The 15051-nt window shown below is 42.0% G+C and overlaps 1 protein-coding gene across 4 annotated transcripts in view; it reads right to left on the bottom strand.

The window, feature by feature from the left end:
• The window catches only part of ARHGAP8 (Rho GTPase activating protein 8), a 71825-nt gene that overhangs the window by 23431 nt on the left and 33343 nt on the right, over positions 1-15051 (bottom strand). For all 4 annotated transcript variants that reach the window (XM_075442920.1, XM_075442900.1, XM_075442914.1 and 1 more), the window contains 4 exons: positions 13886-14017; positions 12616-12702; positions 10039-10137; positions 8803-8913 (listed from right to left, as the gene is read on the bottom strand). In XM_075442920.1, coding sequence (XP_075299035.1) covers positions 8803-8913; positions 10039-10137; positions 12616-12702; positions 13886-14017 — 429 coding nt within the window. The remainder of the gene's footprint in view (positions 1-8802; positions 8914-10038; positions 10138-12615; positions 12703-13885; positions 14018-15051) is intronic.

Here is a 15051-nt window from a genome sequence, read left to right on the forward strand (position 1 = left end):
ACTACATTTCTGTGTTTAAACTATGCATAAAAACTACTTTAAAATAAATGTTACAGCAACATAAGTCAGCGTGGAGGAGTAGGGGAATTGTCAACTCTCCCCTCCGCCTCCTATTTGTTTTCCTTCTGCCTATGAAGGGAGTTAGCAGACTGGTTAATTTTGGACCTCCAAGCCTAAGGAGGTTGGTCAGCCCCAGCTTCACGTATGGGGGCGGTGGGGGTGTTCCTCCAAAGGGACAGCTCAGAGCTGGACCATGACTCAGGTACTGAATCACCCTGTGGTTTTCCCTCTCTTACTCACAAACCGACAAGGGAATACACTTCACGGTATTCGGCTATGCAGCCACCAAGCATTCTGCTCTCATTCACCACCCCAGGGACACAACGCTGAGCCACCAGTGCCATTTCCAGTCACAGTGCTGCTGCCCACCCACTCCTACCCTTCGTCTTTCCTGTTTTGTGTGTCACTTCCCCTAGTGCTATATAAAACAGTACAACTTGTTCCCTGATCACAAGAAGCTTGCTTACCCAGCTCCCAGAGCTCCTTCCACCATTTCAAACACCTAGACCACCCTGCTGTTTGCAAGGAAACAAATTGTTTGTCCAGCTGCAGAACTAATGAAGTTGAGCTGCTATGGATTTGTATCCTGTGTCCTACCTGTCTCCTCACCACAGTAATCCCAGATCATTTCTTTATGTCTTCCATAACCTCAATTCCCTTACACAGTATTTTCATTTCCTCCTGTTTACCTTGTATTTGCTCATAAGATAGCGAGTAGCTCATAATTAATCACCTACTAAACAGTAACTGGTGCACCAGCAGCCCAAAGACAACAGAAAACTGAATTCCTGCTATAGTTTCTCTCCTTCCAGCCAATGATTTTTAAAAGCTTGTAATATTTGCGAGAACTCTACTCCTCTGTCAACTTTGGCTGACATACGCCCATAGCTCTTCTGTGAATCTAACTAAAAATCAATCCATTGAACAAATTTTTCCTGCTCTTTTTCAACAAAGCATCCATACCAGAATCTGAAGCGCATAAAATTCAGTACTGCTCTATCTGTGGGTTAATACGACTTTGTGGACACTGCTGTATCTCTAACTCACAGGAACTGTTTAGGAAAGGGGAATTTTATTTTCCTCGCCGTAAACAGACATAGGAATTTTGATAAAAAATATAGCCAAGTTTCACAAAAACATGTTCACAACATGATAATTTTAGATATTTGACCAAATAAATTCTACAATATATGCAACGCACTTGCAGGAAGAAAAAGTTTAACAGCAAGGACAAGTTTAATTCAGATAATCCTAAAGTATGATCTTTTATAAGTTAGTAATTCCCAGCATTGGCTGAGACTTGCAAGTATTATCTTTAGATGAAAGGATACAACTTCTTGTCCTTACACACTGGCAAAGCACCATTAATGTCAGTATGAAGCAGTACTGGACTTGATGGAGTAATCATTCTCTGGAGTATCGTGACAGCACGATAACGTCCAGAAGAAACAGCAGTGACCAGACTTGCAAGACCAAGTCCAACCTCAACCTTCCCCATGATCACAGACATCTTACGAGAGCTAAACCACAGGCCATAAGGGCTTAATGAAAAAACCTCACTGACTAGAGAAGGCCATAGCTTGAAGTGCTACCAGGACCACGTTTATGACCTAGTCCTCGGAGCAGCATCCTCTGATAATCAGGTACCTCCGTAAAATATCTCTCCGAGCAGCAAAATCATCTCAGCTCCTTTCAGGATGTGCATCCATCGCTCCTACTCTGCCGCTCTTCCCAGCTTCAGCAGTCCCACAGCAGTTTCACGCACGCTGATGACACAGCAGGGCAGAAGGGTCAGGGTCAGTGTTACAACCACGCAGGAGCTGTGCAGCGCTCTCAGACCAGCCCAGAGACCCAGGTCATTCTCCCCTTCCCCCTGCCTTCCACCTAGACCCTGGAGAGGAAGAATGATTGAGTAACTTTGCTTCAGTACCACGAGCTCTCCTGTCAGCCCCTGCGGAAGCTGGCCACGGCAAAGGGAACCGAGCCCCGCAAACACGGACCGCTTGAATCCCTTACCCTGCTCTGGAAAGCAGCTTCTGTACTTGAAGTGTTTTCTCTTGCAGTAGATCAGTGTCGGGTAACAACCCTGCGGCAACACCACACAACAAAACAGGCAGTGGCTGTGCAGTCCCATTAATAAATTAGCCTTGCTAATAAACCACAAGGGAGGAAGGAAGTTCTAGGAGCTCTTTCCAGAGCGTGCAAAGTTGAAATCCCCAGTGAAATGACATCTCCTGGTAAGGGACTAAACAAGAAAAGGGGCTGGGAAATTAGGTCAGTATCAAGGTCAATATTGGGGTTACCAGCAAGCAAAAGCCTGCAGCAAATCAAGGCAAGGGAAAACAAAGACATTTATTTTAGCCTTTCTAATAAGGGAGTTACGAGACACTCCTTGTGTGTCAAGTAATGTTATTTTGTGTATTCAGATCAGTACCCTAAACATTTAGGGCAACTTTTATTAAAACTAGACAAAAGCCTAATTCACTTCAATGGGAACATCATCAAGACTTTAATTCGGTTGGAAGCTGTTACATCTTTATTATTGACAATTTAAGCTCATGGAACCCATTCTCAGTCTCTCTGAAGTCGCACTGATTGTTTTTGCTTTCTTACAGCTGCTCACTCCAGAGGCACCAAACAGCACCCCAGCAGCTTTTTATAAATGTTTTCTAATTATTATTGTTACCCATAAATGTGTTTCCTATTTCAGTGTATAAATAGCAAACTGATTATTTACAGCACTTGCTCCTGCTGAGCACTAGTTTATCTGTCAGAGAGGTGAGACAAATAACTGGGCTATAATTTGTAATAATAAAGCCTACACATCATTTTTCTTTTTCTAGGAAAAAAGATACAGTTTCTGCACATCTACCATTTTCTGCAGGATTCCCGTTTCCCTTGAAGGAAAGGCACCATGCCCAGCACAACAAAAGAGGTCCTCAAGATAAACGGTGTTTTAAAATAGAGTAGAATATTCACTGAAAGTCACATGCAAAGGATTGTTCTGTTTTTGCAGCACCGGGGCAAGCTGGATGTGTATTTTCACAGCATTTCACAACGCGGGAGATAGCGTTCAGTTCACCAGACCTAAGGTGACAGAAAATAATAGGGACATTACCTCAGCTAATGTAAATCAGACAGGCTCAGAGGTCAATGAAATTACACCTCTACCCTCTCTTTGTGGATCCTGTCAAGTAATTGCATTTTTTTGCCTTGTTCAGGATGGTGTGACGAGCAGCTGTGCTTTGTGACGGACCACGCAAACTGACACCGGAGACCAGGCACTACTACAGGCAATTTGAAATGCGAGATCTCTTCTGCTCTCTGCTTCGGAGACGAGCAGAACGGAGCATTTCGGCGCACAGTACAGTCGTGTAACACAGATCCGAGTCGTCCTGCAGCAGCCCAGCAGATTCCAGAGGGATCTGTTCTGATAAACACAGCAGGCAGGGCGAACGAGCACTCCTCGCTATAGGATCCATGGTTAGTTACTGCCACATGTTACACACCCAGCGACTCCTTTCTAGACAGGGGACAGTTAACGTGAAAGGTCTTCACACATGGTTCTGAAGTGCCATTAAGTATTCTTGGCTGAGAATCTTTCTCTCTCTCTCTGCTTTTCCTCTCCTTTTCATTTTTTCCCTGCTGAGACATGCTGAGATTGGTTTGGAATGCATTCTTCCTCCCTGGTCACGCATGCACAGCATGCACAAGCAGAAAGATTATGACCAAAAGAAAAGCACCCTGAAATGTTTATGATGACAATTTAACAAGAAAAAGCTGTACAGTTGTGGCAATTTTGTGCATTTTCTCTGTCTCTGCTCCCCATCCATGGCAACAGATAGAAAAACAAAACATTTCTTGTCTTCCCACAAAAAATGTTGTATTTTAGATGTTAAAACCAATCGGAGAAAACAGAACAACGTCAAGAGCTAGCCAAGGTCAACTCTGTGCTCTGGGCAGGAGCTCAGCTGTAGCCTTTCTTGATGACACAGGCAATCAGGTGCAGCAACAGGAGTTTGTAGGAGCTTGCCGAACATACAACAGAGGACAATGACACCACTTGGCCCATACAGTCAATTATTAATGCCTTTAAAGGGCTGCAAAGTTAGAAAGCTTCGTTGGTGCATTTTAACTGTATTTACCTGCTCAACATAAGCAGAGTGCCCCCAAAATTTCTCCTTGCTTTTTTAAACATAAAATCTTTTCTAATGGCGTTTAGAATGAAAAGCCTACTTTTCACCCTGACATGCAGTGCAAACTAGCGAGGATATATTCTGAATAGCTAATTCCTGCTGCTCTGCGTTCTGTGTGTGAAGCTAGTGTTGCTGAAAGAACCGAAAAATTGTCTTGCTATATCAACACAACACGTGAACATTCTTTGAAACGTCTGGATTTATAAAAGCAGTAACTACTGGTGAGTAACAAAGTCATTTCCATGGTACTGTAGTACTCTGTCAGTCTCTGCTCACTACAAGCTGGGACACTAGACCTGAGGAGGTACACCTGTACGCTTGCCCTGCTCACTTCTGCTCTTGCCCTCTGTTGGAGACAGGACATCAGGCTTGATCAACCTCTCAACTAGCTCATTGCAGTTGTTCTTCTCCTCACTCTATCTGCACCTAAGAAGCTTGAATTAGCAAGTTAGAGAAGGACATAACAAGCATCAAAGGTGCAAACTATACCACTCACTCTGTGCTACACATTCTTAAGTCCCTGTCAAATCCGAGCATGGATTCCCATCACATCATAACTGAAAAATTACGTGTGGGCAAAACCTCCTCAGGAGGACCGTCCTGTGCTATCCCCATGAAGATGAACATTCATTTCAGTTGTGTTACTTTATGTTTTCAAGGTAATTACACAGTTTTAAACACGAGTTCAAACCTTTAAAGGTGCAATTTGGCAACCAGGCAATCCAGGCTGGGGATCAGAAATGCTATGGAAAGACTTGTAATTCAGCAAACTGGGCAAATCTGCTCTGTACATGTAGGCATGAAGAATCTTTTTTGGTCCCCCACACTTCAGTCTAAAGACATCCTACAGGACATCTTTGGATTATTTAACTGCCTTTACTAAGCTCATTTGTTTTTGTTTGAATTAGCATTTTCAATTGAAACTTCAGGACAACTTTGTACTATGTTCAAGTTCTAGTTGCAAAGACCAAATTATTGATTCCTCACAGGAGCTCATCATGAGGAAGCTTTTCCACCTCACATCTGTGCCTAACAAAGTACACGCTTAAATCCCAGACAGTAAGTATTACAGTAAATGTAAGTAAAGCTGGATGGACACTGAAGTCAGCTTGGTGTGTGTTTATTTTTTCCACCCCCCAAAGAGTTTAGGGTGACACAGGGGTTAAAGAGAAAAAATATAGCCATTTTCAATTCAGATTTTGGATCCTGAGTGGATGGGCATAATATAAGAAAGAAAAGTTTTGAACTAACCTGATAATAAGCCCTTCAGCTCGCTCATAAATTAAATCCAATTAAGTATAGATTACATGTCAAAGAATTATACTCCCAGCTCTCACAGACCTTCTATGAGTTTTAAATGATCAGTTGCCGTACGTAATTTTGAAAATCTGACTCCACAAGGTTAAAAATGTCTTTGTGAGTTAACAGATTCTTCCAAGACAAGACACTGGTCCCAGACAGTCATTTATCAATGTCTACATGGAAACCTCCTTCAGCTTCATTTTGCCGTCCTAATAAAACAGCTTTTCCCCCCATCTGTTGGACAGAAGTGAGATATTTTGAACCAACGCTTAGTCACTTTTTGCTCTTCTAGTTTTTAACTGCAGCTCTGGAAATCAAATGTATTAACCAACATAAACTGAGAAAAAAGTTAAATGAGAAAGTGTTACTAGAGACAGCATTGCCTGCTGCTTTCAGGGAGGCACATTCAACAGTGTATGGCTTTACCACCTTCCACAGCCAGAAGTCATTGGGGTACCATTATTATCAAACATCTTATCAAAATTGGGCCACACACGAGGGCTTCCGATAAATCCCATTCACCAGTCTTTTACTGACTGAACAAAAATCATCATCCCAGAAGTACTGAATTTCATGAAACCTCAGGCCTACGTGCCTTATTGTTTCTTTTCTTAAGCTAAAGAAAAAGACTCCACAGAAACAGTCTTTTAATGACAGTAGCTTTCTCTCGGCAGCATCCGACAGCAGAATTTTTACTAACTGTAATGAAATACACAGCACACATATTCCCATAAGCCTACACAAAATAAATCAGGGTCTCCCTGTAGCTCCCTTCAGAACAATGGAAGAGCCTCACTCAGGAGAAGACTTCAAACCTGCCTCTTTGCTAGACATGTGGGAGGTCACTCTGCTCTGCCCTGGTGAGGCCCCATCTGGAGCACTGCATCCAGTTCTGGGCTCCCCAGTTCAAGAAAGATGAGGAGCTACTGGAGAGAGTCCAGCGGAGGGCTATGAGGATGATGAGGGGACTGGAGCATCTCTCCTACGAGGAGAGGCTGAGGGAGCTGGGCTTGTTCAGCCTGGAGAAGAGAAGGCTGAGAGGGGACCTTAGAAATGCCTCTAAATATCTGCAGGGTGGGTGTCAGGAGGATGGGGCCAGACTCTTTCCAGTGGTGCCCAGCAACAGGACAAGGGGCAACGGGCACAAACTGAAGCAGAGAAAGCTCCAGCTGAACCCGAGCAAGAACTTCTTCCCTCTGAGGGTGACGGAGCCCTGGCCCAGGCTGCCCAGGGAGGCTGTGGACTCTCCTTCTCTGGAGATATTCCAGACCCACCTGGACGCGGTGCTGTGCAGCCTGCTCTGGGTGACCCTGCTTGGGCAGGGGGTTGGGCTGGGTGACCCACAGAGGGCCCTGCCAACCCCCAACATTCTGTGACTTTGTGATTTTGCCATTACAGTCTACAGAGATTATATAACGTGAGGGAATTAAGAAAAGCAATTCATTCATCAAGACGAAAGCTGATTTTTTTTTTTGCTTCAGATTTTAGAAACTGTCCATATATATCATTCCCTCTTCTCCTTTAGCCTTACCTTTTTCCACTAACACAGTCTAAATTAAGTTCTTTATTTCTCATTTAGAAGTCACAAGGGATTTGTTTATTTGTGATTTTTACCTGGTGATGCAGCACCATTTCTTCTGCAAGAGGGAATTTGGACAAGGGTTGGCAAACAGAAGGAACAAATATCCCTGTGTAGGTCCATTTTGGACAATCGAGCACTGTGAACTGCACCCACACACAGAGGGTGTCCGTCCATCAGCACCTCCATCGCCATCACTGGAACTCTGTGCGTCAAAAATGACAGTAATGCCTCGCTCGCTTTTTCTCCACTCACAGATCTTCCATGGAAAAGCTCTTTATAAGTAGCCACCCTTTTTATACTTGGCAAAGCTAAGGCATGCAGCAAGGATACGGTTTGCTGATGGTAATGCAGCTGGAAAGCAGTAGAGCCAGGAAGGGCGGCCACCACACCCTCACCACGTGCAGCCCAGTGAAAGACACTGTTCACTGCTCAGGCACAGTCAGAGAATGAAAATACAACCAGCAGATGGTAAGGGTGGCACACAACATGCTGTCTGAGCCTCCAAAAAGTTCCACAGAGCTGCTTGAGCCACCTGGCTGCAACAGAGTACGTCCTGATGCCTTCAAACAGTCCTGGTTTCACTACTGAAGTGGCAGCATAAAACACTGTCCTTCCTAATGACCCAGTGGAGCCCACCCAGAAGATATTCTCTGAATTAGGGAAGTGTCTTAGCCATGTTTCAAGTATTAGGGTGAACTCTAAAGAGGTACCATAAAAGTTATTGTCATAGTAGCTCTTACACAATAGATACTGATTGTACTAATTTCAGGCCTGCAGAGAGGACTAAGGCTTAACATTTAACCAGGGGAAAATTATATTTCAGATCTCATTTACAGCTGAATCATTAGAACCAGAAAAGTAGACTGGAGGCAGGAGGAGATTTGACAAATGTCCACGTATCAGACAGCCTAAACTGCCTTTGCTGAATGCGAACAATATTCTTCAGCTGTTTTTGAGAAGGATGCCATTGAAAGAGGACAGAAATGACTCTGGATAGAAAGCTAAAGGTTTTGTGAGGTTCTTTTGTTGTTTTTCTTTTTACCAAAATCGAATCTTGCAAGTACTACTGCCATCCCATTCCTTGTGTAAAGTAAATAATGTTTTGTACCACATACAGTGCTATAATGTACATAAACAGCTGTCAGGGCATTTCTGGAAGACAGTGATTTTATTTATTTCATAAAACTCTGATCAGAACTATATGTGAGCAACAAAACAACAATATATAAAGGCTCAAGCATCCATTTTAGCTTTATACAACCATTTGGGAGCCTGAAGCTGTGTTTTGGCTTTGCTATCCGCCATCTAAATATCTCCAAAACACTTTCACACCGCCAGCATCCACCAGCAACAGATTAGCTCAGGGCTCGGTTGTGTATGGGCAAATTTCTGCCCACTGGGAGAAAAGTTGTGCAGCCGTGCTGGCACTGACTACCACAGAGATACTGTAAATATGAAGACCAGGCAGGTCACAGGGACAGAAACACTTCTCCTGAATTCATAAAAGCTGCTGTCTAGCCTTGTAGCTTCATGGCTTTCAAAGAGAATAAGAAACTAAACATATAACAAAAAATATTTGCAGACGTTCTGTCTGGTGAATCTGCACATTACAGAAGCCGGCAGGGTATAGAAATTTCATATTTTAGAAATATCATTGCTTACTATTGCAGGCTGACTCCAAATTGCTGGGTAGGTAGAGGTGGCCGTGGTGGAGGGACCTTAGCCACAGGTAGCAGTTTTCCCTTCTGTTTCCCCCGAAGATTTTCATCATGTCTATAAAAAAAAAAACACAAAACATCAAGACATCATTCATCTTCTGCACACGGCTGACAAACTATATATATGAACAGCTACCAGTATTGCCCATGATGCCGATTTTCTGACAATAGTGCTGCAGGTCTTCCAGAACTTGCATTCAACTTCAGCATTAGTGAAATTTTTAAGTAGTATTTGTGGTAGAATACTTAAGTAAGACACAGAAGAGCTTTTTTGCTTCTACCAATGGAGTATAGTACTATATGTGTCCAAAAAATAGGAACACACTATAATTTAACAGCAAAATTCAAACCTATTTGCTACTCAAAATACAACTCCTCTTTCTTTGGTAACCACGCAATCCACTTTATAACCTTAGAGCGGTAAGGTATTTTCTGTTATTCCATATTTACACAAAGGTGTGTAAAAACTCACCAGGCATTGATAACAGCCATTATCAAAGCTTCCAGCTACTTTCATTCAGCAGTGATATAAAATCACTTCCTGTCAGTACCTCAAAGTATTTCCATGTGAAGTGCTGTGTCAAAAAGACTGTTACTGGTACTAATACTGGCACTTGACAGCTCCAGCCCTATGCATTTCTGTTTCTTTTCCTCTCCTGCCCCCTCTCCAGTACTCCTCCCTATAACAGACACACATGATGTAAAAGTAATGGATCTGCTAACAACAGATGTATCCATAAAGTTTAAAATAAATCAACACTTTGCTGACTGCAAAAGGAAGTCACTTCATCTGTTACAAGGTGCAAGCAAAGAGGTAAGGATTACATTTTTGCCCATGAACATTACACGAACCTCATAAGCAGTAATGGCACGCGGATCGGTTTCGTTAACGCTCACACAGAAGCTGCAATTAGACTATGAAAATGCTGCACTACTGAGGTAGAGATGTTCCAAATCTCTAGAAAACTATACAGCGCTCTCGTTTCTAAACACCCGATGTACTTCAGCGCATCCCTGATGGCAATGCAGCTTTCAGAATTAAATCCAACCAAGCACAAACAGGTAAATTACGCTCATAATCACGGAAGAAATAGGATTAGATTCTGCTTTGACTACAGTGAACAGGATGGAACTCTACCTAAGACAAGGTGAGACAGCATATTTTAAACTTGCCACGTACCGGATGACTTCTTGAGGGATATTTAGCTGGTCATATTTGAGATGTTCTCTCAGCTCACTTAAATAGTTCAAATAGGTGATTTTTTTCCCAAACTTATGGCTACAGTAAAAATAAAAAAAAAAATCACAAAGAAATATTAAAAAGAGCATGGGAAGAACATTTATTTTCTATTACAAAAATGTAAGTGCTGATGCAACTCAAAATTAGTCTGTAATTGAAGCAGCAGGAGACATAAGAAGTATTTCATTTCATATGATCAAACATACAGAATGCATGCCCGAGAGTCTGATTTGAATAAAAATAACTGACTTCCATCCAGTGTTTTGTGATTTGCATAGATATGAAAAACACTGCTTTAAACGCAGCTGAGAAACAGCCTTCACGCAGCATCAGAAAGCTCACTAAAGACCTGTTAACTTCGGATAAAACGTTACACAGCCAACAGAACAACCTGTTTGTGTTATTATAGGTATTTCTCCCTGCCAAACACAAAGTAACGGGGCTGTAGACACAGACTATAAAGCAGTAAGCAACAGGCGAGATTTTCCACGCATGGACAGTGTATACCCTTGAAGTGTTCGGCCATCAGTTTTACCTATTCTGAAAAGGGCTGGATAGTTCCTAGGACACATCCGGAACAAAAATGTTTTTCTATGAGTTGCACAAACCAGATTTCCAGCTTTGAAGCACCAAGTATCCCTAGTCAGGGCCTGAGGTTCAGCTGGAGTACGCTATTTACAGGCTGAGGCGCTCAAACAAGGTTCAGTGACACATTTACACACAGTCTGCAAGAATTTCGTATTTTTCCACAACACAGAATATCTGTCCTGTACTGAAGTGTCAAGCAAAATAATAGCTGTTTATGACAAAAGTGTGCTTTGCTGCAGCTTCCTTTGATAGTGAAATTGGAGAAAAATTCTCTCGCACTAATGAATTCATCCCCGGGTTGTCCAACACGCATACGCACACCCCCTCTAGCGGGAGACGCTACAAATAAAAGCCACTTCAGCATTTTGGAGGCTTTCAGTTGAAACGAGCTAAATTTTGCTAGCAAAGCAGTTTTGAGATGCTGACGTGTGCCCGCGTAACTGCTATCCAACGCAGCCTGCCATTTCCGCGCCTCACCTCAGCCACGGACTGGCACGGGATTCTCTGACTGATCACCCCCCGTAACACAGGGCATGTTACAGAACACGTAATTTGTAACGAAGTCATGGGCAATCAGGAATTACTGCTGTTCCTAAAACATGCCACATCACCACCACCACCTAAGTGTCTTAATTTGAGAACAGCTGGGAGCTTCTGTCAGCTCACACACAGAAATGTGCTCTTCTCGCATTTTTTTTCACATTTTAGAAAAAATACATTTGACTTAACACTACTTTCTTGCTCATCTCTTACGGGACTGGAAAGGATATCAATCAACTTTTAGAGCTGCAAAAAATTTAAGTATTTACAATTTCTTAAATGCTCACACAGAAGTAGGCTGAAATACTTGTTACTTTTGTTTTTCACTCCAATAATCCTGTCATTCATCCAGTTCTTAGCAAACACATTGTGCATCCATCCCCACTCCTGAGGCACCATCAGCTACTGGACCTCTTGCTTCTGCCTTGCTCTTCTCATCACTGGTCTATGTCCCAGATCTCTAGCATTTGTTTTACTGCCAGTTAAAATACAGATCTGTAGTCAGTCTTCTGGTTTCAAGAACAGCATATTCTGGAAGGAATTTTAGCTGTAATTGCTGTTTTATTTTCCCATGCTTCTTACATGTTCTTACACGTTAGAAGTTAAACTTCTCCTTTTTAATTAAACAGCTTTCTACCAGTCAGAATTGAATCAACTGCAAGTTACTGTATTGGACATTTTTAGTTATGGCTTCTCAAGATAAGCTGTTTTCGTCCTTCAGCCCTGAGGAGATTCATAATATACTCTGCAAAATGTCAGAATTACTTTGAAAGTGACGGAAGTCCAGGAGCAGAGACCACGGAAGCCCAGCCATCCCCGCACTTAGCAACAGCTGCCCGCTGCTGCCGGTTCCCCGTAGATAACATCAATTGTTACCACGCAAAGAAAAAGAATGCATCCACCTGCACTACCATACCCTCCGTCTCCAATTCTTAGGGGCACTCCAGGGCTTATCCATTGCCTTTGAACACACAAGTAGTATCGCTCCTATTCATCTCAGCACTTGAGATCAGAGCGAAAGTTAACCCTTTATTACCTGCTTTACCATACCACCTAAGAACTGGGTACATGGCTGGAGTTACATTGTGCTAAGTGCTGTCAAACGGGACAAAAAAGTCATTCATGACCCACAGAATAACCATGTTTTAAAAGTGATACTTACTTTAACACACCAGTAAAACTACTATGAATTGAGAGTCCCTTTTCTTAGCAAGAATTCAACCCTATTATTCACACCCAAGCCTAAGCTCGCCTTACTCATTAGTTCAAGACAGTTTAAATGGCTGTTGTGCTGCTACCTGACATATTTTACCTCAAGCCTTTCTAAAAGCATCTTATTAGAGAACAAACCATGGAACAAGAAAATGTGTTGAATAAACTGCCAAGTACCTTATAAGAGGCTTAAAGATATTCCACAGAATTTTTATGAAGTTGGTTGGATGTACAACATAGAGTGCTTTAAGGTTTTTCTTATACCTAAGAAAAGAAAATGAAACTGTTAGAAGATTTTTTTAATATCACAGGCAGTAGAACTGAATAGTTACAACTGAATGGGAAGTATTATTACAGGAACATTATACAGCATTCTTTTCAAATATATTAAAAAAGATCTAATTCAGAAGAAGCTGTATGCAAAATGAAAAAAACCCCAATGGTCAGTTTTGATGCTACAATAGCAGAGTCCTGGCACTAGACCACCAAAAAGTGCTGTGCACATCTCAACTTCAATTTTCAAAGCAGGGTGTGCTGTCCTGGGAAATGCTCAGGCATTTACATCCCAGCCTAATCTAGAAACACCTCGTAATCTTTTTCACAGCATCTTTTGAGATCTGCTTCTTGTTCCAGCTCCAAAATTGAAAAAAATCAGCCATGTGTGACCCATCCCCCCAAAACGCACACGCACATACACCCTCGCTATCAGGAAAGAGCTATTTGTGTATATTTTTGCTTTCAGTCATGTTGTCCTCTTGAGGTCAACTCACAAACAAATAGATCAAGTAACAACTTGCAAACAAGACTGACTTCATCAGGAACCTTCAGCTCCCCCGGTAAGCATGCATTTTCAGAGAACAAACATCAGAACTCTAGTTTACACTGTTAAAATGCTATTTATCTTGGAGCTTTGACCTTGACTCCACCCTAACCAACTAGAATATGAAGCCACGAGCTGCAGCCATCGTTACTCCAAAGGTCAGGCATACAGGAGCACAGCAGTCCCTTCGGGGATTTACATACACCAACCAATGAACACCGCAAGGGCTGTGAGATAGGGACAGTTAAAAACTAATCTTCCCTTTTTCACACACAACACCTACCCTTGAGATGATCAAAGGTTCAAACACAACTGTGAGATAATCGAGAACGATGGCTAATAAGGTGCCACGGCTATTTTGTTAAATAGCGCACAGAAAAGGCAATGGCTCTCGGTTTTGTTCCTAAGGCTTTTAATAACTCTGGATAACCACCGCAGCACTTGGGCCATCCCTTAATATTGTACAGAAGACACAAGAGACCCAACAGCAACCATACCATTACAGGAATTTGCAATGGTGAAATGAACTCAGCTAGCTTTGGGCAGATCAGGAAAGATCTGCTTCCTTCACGGAAGTTACGGACCTTACACAACCAAAAGAGTAACCCAAATCTTTTGGGGACTTACTTCCTGTCAAACTCTTTGTAGGCTGTTTGTAACCACTTCAGAGATGGCTTATTCAGACTCTTCAGGCCATAGTGAAAGTAGACAACCGTATAATCATTCTCTACATACTGGTCCAGAGTATACTTTAAGTACCTGAGGAGAAAGACAACTTTTTAGTTTTAAGAGAGTTTACTGGATGAGATTTTTAAAGCAGTAACCGAGAAACAAAATGCGCTATTTTTGCCCAGAATGCTAGTGACTGCAAACTCATGTTTCAGTCAATGTATTTATCCAACAGGTTCATCCTGCTCTAGTGGCAGTGTTGCAAATAATGCCACATCACTGGAAAGCCTGAAATCTGAAAGAATGTATTTAGTTACAAAAACGATGGTGCTCATGCATCTCTAAAAGATTAAGACAATATGGGACTGTGTTTTCAAAGAAATTTTTAAAAAGATGCATCGTAACTGACAGTGACTTCTATTTTGCTTTCTTCTCGTCTTTGTAAATTCCTTACTTCTAGCCAGGCTAACACTGTCATTTTGGCTTTTCAAAATAATAAAGTAAAAATCTTGGGTTTTCCTCTCAGTTTAAAACTTCTCAAATACTTGAAAAATCCATTAACCCTCATTACTGCCAATTACAAGTTGTTACTGTAAACTGTTTTCTTGAATATATTTCCTTTGCCCTTGTTTGTGTTGTGGGGACTGCGTTCATAGACCATTTCCCTTAAAACTGATGCAAAGAACTACACTACTCGTCCCATCTTGAAATAATACCGCACATTTTATAAGCAGATTTCTGTGTGTTCTTTCTTTTATGGTATAGTTTCAGATGCTTTTCTCTTCTCTTTCTCCTACAACTGACAACGCTGCATGGCCTATTACACAGCTCAATGATTCAACTAAAGCAACGATGGAGCAGTACAATCTGGCCTCATCTCTTGCTGTGTCAGATTTCAACTTTCTCATGTCTTTCCCAACACCATCTTCTCATTCTGTGATGAGCCCCAGCTATTGCTATTAATTGTATGTAAGCAATTTTCATTTGATAAAATAGACAGTTCCGTGTGCCATTTACTAGGCTGTGGCTATCTGCAAGTATCAAGGCCACTCTACCCACCTTTGCATGGAAAAGCCCATAACTTTACTCTTACATTGTACTCCCACAGCCTCATTTGTATGCTT

The sequence above is a fragment of the Opisthocomus hoazin genome, chromosome 1 (genome assembly GCF_030867145.1).
Source record: "Opisthocomus hoazin isolate bOpiHoa1 chromosome 1, bOpiHoa1.hap1, whole genome shotgun sequence".
In the NCBI taxonomy this organism is placed as follows: Eukaryota; Metazoa; Chordata; class Aves; order Opisthocomiformes; family Opisthocomidae; genus Opisthocomus; species Opisthocomus hoazin.